The sequence below is a fragment of the Emydura macquarii genome, unplaced genomic scaffold (genome assembly GCF_026122565.2).
Source record: "Emydura macquarii macquarii isolate MOO-44397 ecotype Brisbane River unplaced genomic scaffold, CSIRO-AGI_Emac_v2 contig_1876, whole genome shotgun sequence".
In the NCBI taxonomy this organism is placed as follows: domain Eukaryota; kingdom Metazoa; phylum Chordata; order Testudines; family Chelidae; genus Emydura; species Emydura macquarii.
The window spans coordinates 30,566,913-30,580,550 of record NW_027132013.1 but is presented as its reverse complement, the minus strand read 5'-3'; the positions used below and the strand labels follow the sequence as shown (position 1 = coordinate 30,580,550).

The 13,638-nt window shown below is 39.8% G+C and overlaps 1 protein-coding gene across 2 annotated transcripts in view; it reads right to left on the bottom strand.

Moving 5' to 3' along the window:
- The window catches only part of AQR (aquarius intron-binding spliceosomal factor), a 95,841-nt gene that overhangs the window by 33,959 nt on the left and 48,244 nt on the right, over positions 1–13,638 (bottom strand). For both annotated transcript variants that reach the window (XM_067558070.1, XM_067558072.1), the window contains exons 20-22: positions 7,997–8,238; positions 5,572–5,718; positions 5,118–5,187 (exon numbers count right to left, since the gene is read on the bottom strand). In XM_067558070.1, coding sequence (XP_067414171.1) covers positions 5,118–5,187; positions 5,572–5,718; positions 7,997–8,238 — 459 coding nt within the window. The remainder of the gene's footprint in view (positions 1–5,117; positions 5,188–5,571; positions 5,719–7,996; positions 8,239–13,638) is intronic.

The window sequence follows — 13,638 nt, the reverse complement described above, 5'->3', positions numbered from 1 at the left end:
CATTTATAAGAAATGCGTAGAGGACAACCCAGAATTTACCATAATAAATACATTACAACTCTGCATCTCAGTTACAATTTTTAACATTAGGAGTTTGGTTTTTGAAATGTCAGACATAATATTTCACTCCATGCTGCCTATTTATGATTATAAATGCAATATTTTTGTTTTTTATTCATGTGATTTTGTTACCATTGATGTAGTTGCATTATCCTTAACATCACCATTTTTTGAAACATGTATTTAAAAGCAGTTAAACCATCTGTGTCAATCTATCCAGATTCTTATATTCACATCTATTACCAATATATCATAGCCTCTCTATACTGATGGTGGCAAAGTCGCCGCCATCAGATGGACCTATCTGGATCGATTGAGCGGTCAGTGAAACTCACTCAATCGATCCAGAAGTTGACCTAGTTAAACTACCTCCTCAAGTGGCATAGCACTGTGGCGACAGGAATGCAGTTTCCGTCGGCACAGTGCAGTGAAGATGGCGCGCAGAAAGGAAGCACAGCAGTCGATGGGAGTTACGCAAGCTATTCTGTGTAGCTTGCGTAACTCCCGTCGACTGCCGCCCAATTGCCAGGTAAGTGTAAACCAGGCCTTAATTTACCTTACATACACAAACTCAGCTCAGCTGCCAAATACTATCCTTGAACCTGAGGTAGCTGATGTCAGGAATACTCTGGAGGAGGTCTATGGTTCTACTTTAGAGCACCTCACATTTGAGCACCTCACATTTGCATCCTGGAGTCATTCTATTCACCTCTACACACTGAAGCAAACTAACTCTCTCTACACCTAACATTTGAAATATGGGCAAAAATCCAACTTGAGCAAGGTTTCTAAATATTATGGACAATCTCAAGTTGTAGTATTTTGAAGACAGTTAAGAAACACAGCTCAGATCAGATTAGAATGTCACAAGAATCTACATATGACATTTCAAACAATATGGGCCAACTACTGCTTGCCTCATTCAGACAAGTAATCCTATAAACCTGTCATTTGGACTCCTCATGCAATAACAGCAGGATCACACCTCATTATCATAAATAAGTACAATGCACTCGATAGCAATTCATCTTATTAATAATAACTGGAATGAAAACATGGGTTCACACTGTACACTGAACTGGGAAGAGACATGCCAAAACAGTTGCCAATAAACAACAAAAAAGATCGCAAGGACTCAAGCAAGTAAAATTCCATGAGGCTTGTCATTTAAGATGTGCTCATTTTTAAGTATCATTTTTCCCATTTGGTCTGAGAAAATGCCCTCTGAAATAAGAGAAAATATTTTTAAGCTGAAAATAAGTGATTAGCAAAATATAGCCAAAACGTTACGTGATTTTTCTCAGTAGTTATTTCTGCTGATGGACTGCTGGAACTGAATACTAGCAGGTACTACAATTTATCCCTAAAAGCCTTCCAATAAAAATATGCAGATGGTATTTCATAATACACTCTGCTTATATTGGAAAGTGATTCCTACTGATTCATCAAAGATTAAATGATATTAATTAACAGCGCATAATACTAGATTAAAAAAACAAGATTAAAACAAAGAGCTACATCACCTAGAGTTTTCCCCCCTAGTATTTCATGTGTTGATTATATATTACAAAATGGTAATAAAGATTTTAATTTACTAGTCATCTTTCTAGCTGACAAGTAAGGAATACTGGTATGAAAGGAGACTCCCATACACAAGTATGGGTATTCTTAGCCAAACACTATAATTATTAAAAAGCCAGCAGTTCAAATCAATGGGCTTGTTCCCAAAAAAGTCATTATTAACTAAGCAATTTTTAATCACTTATCACGAGTGAATTTTACTGCCACCCAAAAACTTTTTTTAAAAGAACCCCTCACGAACTGCAGATACAGTCTAACTATAGGTCATTTATTTATTATTAATAATAAAGTCTTAGTGCAAGCTAAGTTGTCAACCAAATCTACAACTTTTACTCATGTGCATAGCCCCACTGATTTCAATGGGCCTACTCATTGCAGTAGGATTGCAGTATCAGTCCATAAAAATGAACATAACTGTAACTGGAGGTTCTTCAAGATGCATGGTCCCTACCTGTATTCCACATAAGGGCACCATGTGTCTGAGTCCAGAGATTTTTAGTAAGTAGTGTCCATTGATCCACACACGCACAATTATTCTCCTCATGCTCCAAACATGCATAAAGGACTGTGTGACTGTTGTCTCTCCAGTTTCTTTTCTTACCACGAATCTGATTATGATCCACAGCAGAGGAGGGAGGGAAGGTAATGGAATACAGCTAGGGACCACACATGTTGAAGAACCTCTAGTTATGGTTAAGTTGACACAGCTCCATTTCTTCTTTGAGCGATGGTCCCCATGTGTATCTCAAATGTGGGAGATTAGTATGCACTACTCAAACAGGAAGCAGGTGCGAGGATGCAGATGGTATGGATGCTTGTAGCACTGCCATCCCCACAGCTGTATCTGCAGCAGAAGTCTGGACCAATACATGTCTTGTTAAGGTATGTATAGCGCTCCAAGTAGCCATCTTACATATATCTAGTATAGGTATGTCCCACAGGAATGCTGCAGAGTTTGTTTGCCTTCTGGTGGAGTGGGCTTTTACTCCCTCTGGGAGTGGGAAGAATGTGAGCTAGTTAGTGAAGAATGATGCAGCTCAAGATGCAAGTCTCTGCACATGTACATCTTGACCACTTGATCACTCCGCTAGCATGATAAAATAATCAGTGTTTTTCTAATTGCTTTTCTTTTCTGAAGATAGAATTCCAATGCCCACTGGACATCAAGAGAATGAAGCCTTCCCTCCTCATCAGAAGTGTGAGGTTCTGGAAAAAATACCAGTAAGTAGATGTTTGAGTCATGCGAAACTCTGAAATTAATTTAGGGATGAGTTTTGGATGGAGAAGAGACCTATTCTTTATGAAAGATGATATATGGCAGATCTATCATGAGTGCTCCCAGCTTACTCATCCCTCCTGGATGATGTGATGGGGACGAGGAAAGCAACTTTCATTGAAAGATGGGATATAGAACACGTGGCTAACAGTTCGAAGGGAGGTTTAGGAAGAACTGAAAGAACAAGACTGAGATCCCATCGTGGTGTTGGTTTCACCTCTAGCGAAAAAGTTCTAAGAAGTCCTTTTAGGAATCAAGTCATCGTAGGATGGATAAAGATAGCATGGTCCTCAACTGGAGGATGAAAGGCACTGATTACTATAAGATGGACTCATCAGGAACTGACAGAGGCCAAATGTCTTAAGGGTAAGTAGACAGTCTAGAATAGCAGAAATCCCAGTAGATTAAGGAAATAACGAGCACTGAAGTGACCAAAAGGAGAAAACACTTCCATTTGGCCAGATAGCATCTCCTAGTAGAATCCTGAACAGACTGAACCACCAATGAACTTTGAGCACTCTATATCAGATGCCCATCCAAATACATGGCTTTACGCTGTAAAGATCCTGATTTCGGGTGTCTGATTGTACCACTGTATTCTGTCAGATTTGAAAATGTTCAGATGTTGATGGGTTGAAATCCTCAGGAGGCCTGAGAACAGAACTGTCTCAGCCAGTAGAGTGCAATGAGGATGATCCAAGTCCTGTCATGCAGGATTTGTGGTATTAGTAGAATGGAAGGGAAGACATAGCTGAGATCGTCCATCCAGGGTAGTAGTAAGGCATCACCCTTCAAGACGTGGCCCAGAGCTGCTCTGGAACTGTACAGAGGTAGTTGCTTGTTCTCTGGAACAATGCAGAGGTAGTTGCTCGTTCTCCTCCGAGGCAAAGAGATCCCAAGATGGTGTTCCTCACTGAAGATGTCATTTAGAAGAGAACCATGTATCTCCCATTCACTGTCAGTGGAAAAATATCTGTTGAGTCTGTATTGCTACGGAATTCTACACCTGGTAGGTACACTACTGAGAGGGCTATGGGGTTTATGATATACCAGCCTGTAGGTTTGCTTATGATGTTTCCTCTTTGGGAAGTGTGTATGGAGTGTAAATACCCAGGGAGTAAAGGGTTGTCCTAGAGTCTTTACGAGAGTGTAGACACTTGGTTTTTTCATTAAGAGTTAAATTTATCAAAGGGAAGATGGTATTCTGGACCACCTAAGAGAATCCGAAAGAAAGCAGCCACGATTGACAACTGATGACTACAGCTGTGGCGATGGTTATAGAGACAGTGGCAGCTATTTTTACTTACCTGTACTAACGTGTGGAATACACATAGGGACCATCACTTGAAGAACTGTATTTAAGTAAAAAGTTTCATTTTCTTTCCTTCGTGTGTGTGTGCTAGCTACACAGAGGAGAGGATATAAGAAGAGATGAAAAAGGCGGCAAAGGTAGCATTGTGCTAATGAGGCCTAATTTCAAAATGCACCATTGCTCCCTAGACATTCAATCTCCTTGTTGAACAGTGGTGTGGAGAAAGAAGAGTCAGTGTTCTACTGAGTAGTTAATTAAAGAACAGACAATAGCTGGCTGGGAAGAGAAACATTTATGAGCAGAAAAATTACTTATTGAGAATTCTGACTCCTATAAACCCTTCACTGGCCATGACTACATTAAAGCAAAATCAAGTTCAATACTATTTGTTATGTCCTCAGTTGTGGAAGTCCTGAAATTCCCCTGAGGGGCCTGAAACGAAGCTCACTGAAGTCAACAGAAAGACTTTTATTGCATGCAGTGGGTACTGCATCAGGCCCAAGATACTGTAATTACTGTGAATACAGCCAAAAGTTGCAAATTCAGCACAGAATCAATATACCCTAAAGTTAGTAATCCCCCCCATCCCCTCCACAGACATGTCAATTTTCAGTGATCCAGAAAGAATCCCCAACCACTGGAACACAGGACAGAATTATATTCAGAGATGGGGTTTTCTTTTTGCTTGTTTGTTTGTTTTTTGTTTAAGGAGAGGATGTTATTGGGTGTTTCCTTTTCTTTATCTGCTGGTAGGAAGAAAAGAGAAAAGACAAACAGAGAAGACATACAAAATGGGTTACCTGCACTTCAGACAATCTATCCTAAACTTAAACAGCATAATTTTCAAAAAGAAATATGGTAACAACTCTTAATAATTAACGTCCTTACCATAGTCAGCCCAGGTTGCATTCCTGCACGTATAGCCTCAATCTGAGTATGGGTAAACTGAATAGTATTGCTGTACCAAACAAAAACAGAGTCAGTAAACGGAGAGAATATAAAAAAAGGTGTTTTTAAGGGACGGTCTACATGGGACACTCAAAAAAATTAATCCAAATTAACTAAAGGTGTTAATTTAATGTTGATTGATTAAACCACATTAAACCTCTGTGGACAGTCATTCATAATTAAAGTGGCCTTAATTCAGTCTAGTTCATTTCACTTCTATTACTTACTGAAATAAATATAGAATCCTCTGATGGTTTTACAAGAAGAAATTTTTCTGCTTGTAAATCAAATCAATGTGTAAACTCATTTGCAACCTACAATAAAAGGATAGGTCTCCCAGGCACCAGATTGTTACTTATGTACTTGCACAGGCACAAAGCTACAACAGTATTACCGTTTGGGTTGATTGTATGGATATGGTCCCCTGTTGGGAATAATGTGAGGTTCAACAATTAACGTTTTAACTTCTTCAGTCTTTTCTTCATTCCCATCGTCTTCTTTCCGTTTCTTTCCTTTTCCTCCTTTTACTGGGAAAGTTATCCTGTAATACATTTGTTATGTTTCAATTTCATTTCCTTCACAAGTAGGCCTGATAATCTTTCATATACATTTTTAGAGCACCATCAAATGACATTGCACTCTACATACATAAATAAGCCATTCCACTTCCCAAAGATCTTACAACTTGTAAGACAAAACTCAAGACTACAGTGGGTTGGAAAATGCTGATTCACTGGAGTAAAATGTTTCACCAAGCCTATTCCCCTACTTAGGAATAGGGCAAACTGGGCAGCCAGCTCGCCTGGAAGTCTGAAAGCCCTGGGATCCTCAAGCACAGGGCAGTCCACATGGTGGTGCTGCCCCTTACCTTGGGAGTCAGTCCTAAAATGTTTAGGCTCCAAGTTCCAGATGAGGGACTCTGGAAGTTCTGGCTCAAGCAGGGAGCCTAGCAGCCCTGAAAGCGCCAACAGAATGAAACTGATATTCGTGTCAATTTCATGTCTACTATTCAGGGAGTAGCTAACAGGAAATTTATACGAATGTCAATTTCATACAGTCGGTTTTGGTGTTTCCCAAATGCAGTTTTCCAGGGATCTTGGTCTGCCAAGAAATTTTGGTAATTTTCCTTTGGTTCCAAATTTGAACCAAAAACACATCTGGAAATACAAAAACTTCTCTCAAATCAACACCCCTCAGTTTTAGCCAGCTCTACTCAAGACAAGACAATAGGACAACAATTCAGGAGAGATAAGATGTGGCATTATTGATGAGTCACAGAAGGGACTGGTTGAAGAGGTTGGTTTTAAGGAGAAATATGGAGGTAGAGAGAGAAAGTGTACCTGGCAAATGAGGAGAGGGAAAGTATTCTAGTCTTAAGACATAGGGTAGAAGGCAGAGAATTGGAAAAATAGATAAGATGAACAAAGAGTAAGGTGAGATCGTTTGAAATAGCACAGAGGGGGGGGGGAGCAGAAATGTATGTGTGGGACAAGATACAGATAAATTAATGACAGAAAATAATACGCACTCTACAGACAGATGCAATGGACATTTCTGTAAACAACGGTGATGCCTCACTCTTTGTAGTAGTGTTTCCTTTGCAGAATGCCTAAATTATTTTTAACGACTATGATCAATAGCTCCTGTATCATCCAATTCCATTTAATACTCTATTGTGATAGGCACCTCTTCAAGGTACAGCATATTATTAAGAAATATCCTTACAATGTAATGGGACAATAAATTAAGATGAAGGGCTTCTTTTTGTGGCAAGGGCTGTGTAAATCAAATAAGAAATCCTTGATAGGTAATAAGTGCTCTATTTTCTCTTTGTGTGGGGATACATCGATCATCAGATATTACAGATGAAGCAGCATTTTGAAAGCCTTTAATGATTTATATTCTGCTAAGGACAGGAAATCCTTACAATTCATTTCCCAAGAGAAATCAAAATAAAAGTTACATGGCATTTTGAGATTCATTGAAATGAAACTAGAGTATGCAATTTCTAAATGTTAGACACAATCATCTTGTACCTCACCCACTGGTTGTATATAGCTTCTCACACATATTGTCCCATTACTATATTGCACCTCCCCGTCCCACAGCTTATTCCATCACCTTATACTCGGCAGTAAGGTCTTTGAGCCAAGAATCATCTTTTTTGTTATGTGTGTACAGTGCCTAGCACAACGGGGCCCTGGATCCTTGATTGAGGCCCTCAGCCACGACCTCAATACAAATAAATAATAAGTAGTCTTGGTGCCTTCTGCATTGCCCACTACAAATCCATAAGATTACTGTCTTTCTCTCCCACTTCACATCCTTCAAGACTCACATCTGTCATAACACACATCTAATAAAATGACGGCTAGATAGGAACAGCTGACACTTTTTATATTTATGACAGAAAAAATGTAAAAGCTGTATATATATTGATTGTACTCCCCACCCTGCATGTGTCACTTTTTCCTGTAGACTTTCAATCATTTGGATCAGGGACAATGTTTTCATATGCATTTGTAAAGGGTGTAGCACAATGACATCTGGATCCTAACTGTGGCCTTTGGGTACTACTGCAGTATTAGGGTATTAATAATAAATTATGATAGCTGCTCTTATATGAGCAATTTTCTCAGGCAAAAGAACACACTTGAGTCACTGAACTAAACTGACTTATATTCTAGTTTTCCAACTTCACTATAGTTAGTACATTTTAGGAATAAAACTGAAATTAATTTGATTTAAGACCTGGTTTAATTGGAGAATTAACTGTTAAAAAAGTATGAGACCAGGCACAACTGAGAGTCTTACATCACCTGAAAGGGGGTTTCTGTAGAGCTGGATTGTCAACAGTTACTTTCATGTTATATCCAGGAAAACTAGCTTTTAAATGATCAATGGAGAGGAAGGTGTCATTAAAATCCAGAGAAGCAATCTGATTTGGCATTTTCGAATAATGAGCACTGCTTGGGTCTCCATATCCAAGGATGATGTCATGCAACCAATCAGGAACTACACAGTCTGTGTTCATCAGATTCCTAATAGTCTCCAGAACAGCCTGTGAGTAAGAAAACAGAAGATGAATCAGTAGAAGTGACATCTTTATCATAAGAACATAACACACTGAAGATTAACTCTCTGAACTACCCCAGCATTACAGTGTGTTTCAGAGAAAAAAAGTTAATTTTCCACTGATAGGTGTTTGGTTAGATTGAATCAGTTCCTATATTTTCTACTGATATCACTACATAGCCTGTTCAACAAAATGTCAGCGTTCAAGCAGAATAGTCTAACTATTGAATTATTCCATTAGCAAAAGCTAATTTAGCCCAAATGAAACAATAGATTATTTGGTTCACAATGGTGTCTGTACAATGCCACCAATCATCATCATCAGTGAAGTGGCAGAGCAGTGAGAAGTGTGATTCTTTAAAAGTGGCACTTTGATGCTGTAATTGTCCTGTGTGTTTGAGCATTACATGCTGAATTTACTAATAAAGGCACTTTTCCTTTCCTCAATGCTGCAAAGCAAATATACTTTATCTACAGAGGGGCATACTGTTCTGCCTAAAGCATCATCATCAAAATTGCCAGGAAGTTCTTATTCCAGAATCCTTATGGTTGGGGATGGAGTCAAAAGCAGAAAAAACATGAAAAGAAATAAAAAAATATACAAATTATTTTGAGATACAAGTTACAGACCAGGAATGAACTGGATGTAATAGCATTATTTTTAGAGTAACTGTTCCATTTAGGAACTACTGACCTTCTTACTCAATGTTTCCAATAACCTGAGCTACTATGTCATTTTGTGCTTGAGCACCGTTCAGAAAGTGTATATTTTGAAGGTGTGGATCCATTTCGAACTATGATTTTTTTTTTCAGAACTCTCTTAACAGTCTAGTACCAGTGTCCCTGAAAAGTTAAATCAATCTAAAACCAGTCCTTAACCCAAAAACCAAAATCAGGTGAGCTGTGTAAAGCAGTCTTGTCCTCCTGAGTGTCATCTGATTGCATACAATGCACATAGCACAAGCATTCACAGGGTTAAACCAACTGAAGTGCAAATCAGCACAAAACATCTGGAATTTCATTTTGGGTATAAATGACAGGTTTCCTGGCTGAAACAGCAACTTAAATGCATATTAGAAGTACATCAGTTTATAATTCTCATTTCACTGCTCTCAACTTTCATAGCCCATGACATCAGGAGGACAAGCTCAAAGAACTAATTGGAGGCGCTTGTAAAGTTAAGAGCTAGTTTAGATTCATGACTTCACAGAGATGCCAGTAAATGATGCCCTAAATGCTTCCTCAAACTTATTCTGACATGAGTCAAAACGCAGATGATAAATATCATGTCTAGAGTATGATGATGTTTCATGATGGGGGAAAAGAAGAGAATAGATTGGATGGCTCTGCATAATTTTGAACTTAGTCACTAAAGAGATCTTATTTCTCAGAAGCAGCACAACTAATTACAAGAAGAATATCAAGATTATCCTTCTAAATGGTTATATTCAGTCTTTGGGTGTAATGTTTAAAAATATGTCTCAAAGATTACTAATCTTTTTGAAAGATGGGGGAGGGATAGGGGAGTGAGGACCTAATGATAAACCTGACTTTGATGAACTATTCACACAGAATGTCTGTATATGTGTAAACCTTGTAAAATAACCCTGCTGACCTATCACAGAGAAGTGCTGACTGTCATATCTAGAAATCCCATTATGTTTGCACTTCTACTGCTGTCATATTTACTTAATTTAGTATACTGCACAAGTTTTTTTTGGCGGCTCTCTCCCCTGCAGGCTCAGCATAAAACTCAAGCTGTCTTCTATCTGCCTGATACACTATTAACATTAATCATTCTAGAGTTATACCTTGTTTTCTGTTATCTGGTTGAAGTTGGTGAGAAGGTATATAAGAGATATGGATAACCTGTATTCCAATTTATGAAAAGCTGACAGCTAATTATTTGTTTTAGCTTAACTGAATAAATGTGAAATTGAGGAAAACTAACAAGTAATGTGTTGTGTAGTTGATTTTTTTTGGTCTATTCATTGGTTGTAAATACCCTGTACAGAACTAAAAACTACACCTCCATCCCTTGCCAAACACAAACCAAACTCAAGTATCCATTACGGTTTTAAATTAACTTACTTAATTTCTTTGTTTACATCACATCACAGATCTGGGAATTAACTGCTATGTTGCCAGTAGGACCTCAAGATTTTTTGGTGTAGATAAAAAAGCCAAATGTTTAAGTAAAATGTCATGTGCAAACAACCTTAACTTAATAATTTTCTGATTTTTCAGTGCTTCGCTTTGCAACTGTAAATATAGTTTAAAAATATAAGTCACAAACCATTGTCTCATTTCAGACACACTCTTCCATGTCATATTAAAAAGAGCAGGACCTTTCTGTGTCCCTTCTTAAATAGCTTCACAGATAATATTCCACAATCCCCTATGAAAACTAGAATTTTACTCAACTTTGTAATGCATATATTCAGTGGAATCCTACTAAATCTATTTAATGGCAATTTCCCTTCAGTTTATATTTGCACCATCACATTGGCAGTGGAATGTGCAGAGAATGAATTGCGTTAAAACACAGAGACAATGTAATTGTGCTAAATCAAATCAGATTTTTCATCTGAGCAATGAAAGACACAACTATGTCCTAAAGATCAAACTCCTGACTCATTTCATTTTTCCATCACCTTTAAAATGCCAGAATTCATCCAAAAAAAAAAAAAAAAAAAAAAAAAAAAAACACTTTTTTAAGTTGAGAAACTGCATTTTATCACCCACTTCATCCATGTTTGAAAATAGCTGAACAGTGTTTGATGAAACCTCATGGAAAAAAAAGACTTATTAAACATCTGTAACTGTTGTTCTTTGAGATGTGTTGTTCATGTCCATTCCAAGTAGGTGTGCGTGTAGTCAGCAGAAGGTTTTCCCCCTAGTGGTATCCGTAGGATTGGCTCTGGAGCTCCCTGGAGTGGCGCCTCCATGGTGCCCTATACAGGGCTCTGCCAACCCCCTGCCTCTTTGGTTCCTTCTTGCCAGCTGACTCCGACAAAGGGGTAGGTGGGTGGGTCTTGGAATGGACATGAGCAACACATTTCATAGAACAACAGTTACAGAAGGTTAGTAACCGTCTTTTCTTCTTCGAGTGCTTGCTCATGTCGATGCGAAGTAGGTGACTCCCAAGCAACCTCAAAGGAGAAGGGTTCAGAGTTCAATGCACTACTGACTGAAGCACTGCTCTACCAACATGCGCATCCTCTCTGGCTTATTGAGTAAAGGCATAGTGAGCCACAAAGATGTGGATGGATGACCACATTACAGCCCAACAGATGTCCTGGATGGGGACCTGAGCTAAGAATGCCGTTGAGGAAGCCTGAGCACTTGTGGAGTGAGCTGTCAACACTGGGGCCGGAATCTTTGCTGAGTCATAACAGGCTCTGATGCAAGATGTGATCCAAGAAGATATCCTTTGCGATGAACCTGGAAGACCTTTCATCCAGTCTGCTACTGATACAAAAAGATGAGTCGATTTTCTGAAGGATTTAGTCCTCTTGATATAGAAAGCCAGAGTTCATCTGATATCCAATGAATGAAGCCTCTGCTCCCAGCTGTTGGCGTGGGGTTTTGGATAAAAAGTGGGAGAAAAATGTCCTGGTTTGAGGGAAACTGAGACACTATCTTTGGCAGAAAGGCTGGATGCAGGCATAGATGAACCTTGTCCTTGAAAAAGACAGTATAGGGAGACTCCAATGTGAGAGGCTTAAGCTCTGAAACCCTTCTAGCTGACATGATGGCCACCGAGAAGGCTACATTACATGATAGGTAAAGAAGTGAATATGCCGCTAATGGTTCAAATGGTGGCTTCATTAGTGCTGATAGCACAAGATTAAGGTCCCACTGGGGAATCGGCTGACGTGTCTGAATGTATAGCCTGTCTAAGTCTTTGAGAAAATGCCCTACCATATAATTGACAAAGACTGAACAGACCCCCATCCAAGGATGAAAAGCTGAGATTGCAGCCAAGTAGACTTTGATTGACAATACTGAAAGCCCCTGATGCTTGAGGTGTAACAGATAGTCCAAGATCAGAGGTATGGGATGCTAGTTCAGGTGAAGCACACTTTTGTGTGGTCCAGATGGAGAATCTTTTCCATTTAACCAGGAAAGTGGCCCTGGTAGATTGTTTCCTGCTGCCAAGGAGGATCTCCCTGACCTGCTCTGAGCATTCCATCTCTAAAGGTTTCAGCCATGGAGCCTCCAGGCTGTGAGGTAGAGAGATTCTATGTTGGGATTCCGAAGGCGGCCATGATCCAATGTGATTAAATCTGGTACCAGTGGGAGGTTGAGAGGGCCTCCGTCAACAGGTTGAGGAGCATGATATACCAGTGCTAGCGTGGCCACGCTGGAGCTATCAGGATTATGGATGACATTCCCCTCCTGACTTTCAGGAGGACCTTGTGGATGAGCGGGATTGGTGGAAATGCATAAAACAGGTGACCTATCACTGGATGAGGAATGCATCCACAGTCGACCCTGGACTGTGATTTTGGAAAGAGCAGAACTGCAGGCAATTCCTGTTGGACTTTGTTGCAAAAAAGTCCATGAGGGGAAACCCACACCTCTGGAAAATGTCATTTATCACATCTGGACAAAGTGACCATTCGTGGGTAGATATCAACTTGCTGAGGTGATCAGCCAGCATTTTCTGTGCCCTTGGCAGGTATGACGCCTCCAGGTGAATCTTATGGGCTATGGGGAAATGCCTACAGATTTAGGGCTTCTTGGCACAGGAGAGAGGAACAAGCTCCACCCTGTCTGTTTATATAAAACATAGCTGTTGTATTGTCTGTTCTTACCGACACGCATTTCTCCTTTAGTTGAGAACAGAAAACCTGACACATGAGGCGTACCATTCTCAGTTCCCTCACTTTGATGTGGGTTGACAAGTCTTCCCAGGACCAAAGCCCCTAGGTCCTGAGTTTTCTCAGATAAGTCTACCAGCCCATTGCCAAGGTGTTGGAGACCAAGGTCAGGGATGGAGACTGAGGGGGTAGGGAACTCCTGCACAGAATGTAGACTGAGCCACCAGTGGAGCTGTCCCAACACCACTGAGGGGATTTAAAGTTGTCAAGGTGATCCCATGACAGGCGATAGACTGTGGCCAGCCATGCCTACAAGGGTCTGAGGCAAAGCCTGGCATGTTGGACTACTTAAGCGCATGTGACTAGGTGGCCCAGGAGTTTGAGGCAGTTTCTCGCCATAGTAGTAAGGTAACTTTTCCTTCTTCTATGATGGAACATATGGCTTGGAAGCGAAAATCTGATAGGTAAGCCTTGGCCTGGTTTGAGTCTAGCGCTGCACCTATGAACTCTATCCTCTAAATAGGAATCAGGGAAAATTTCTGCTTGTTGACGAAGAGACC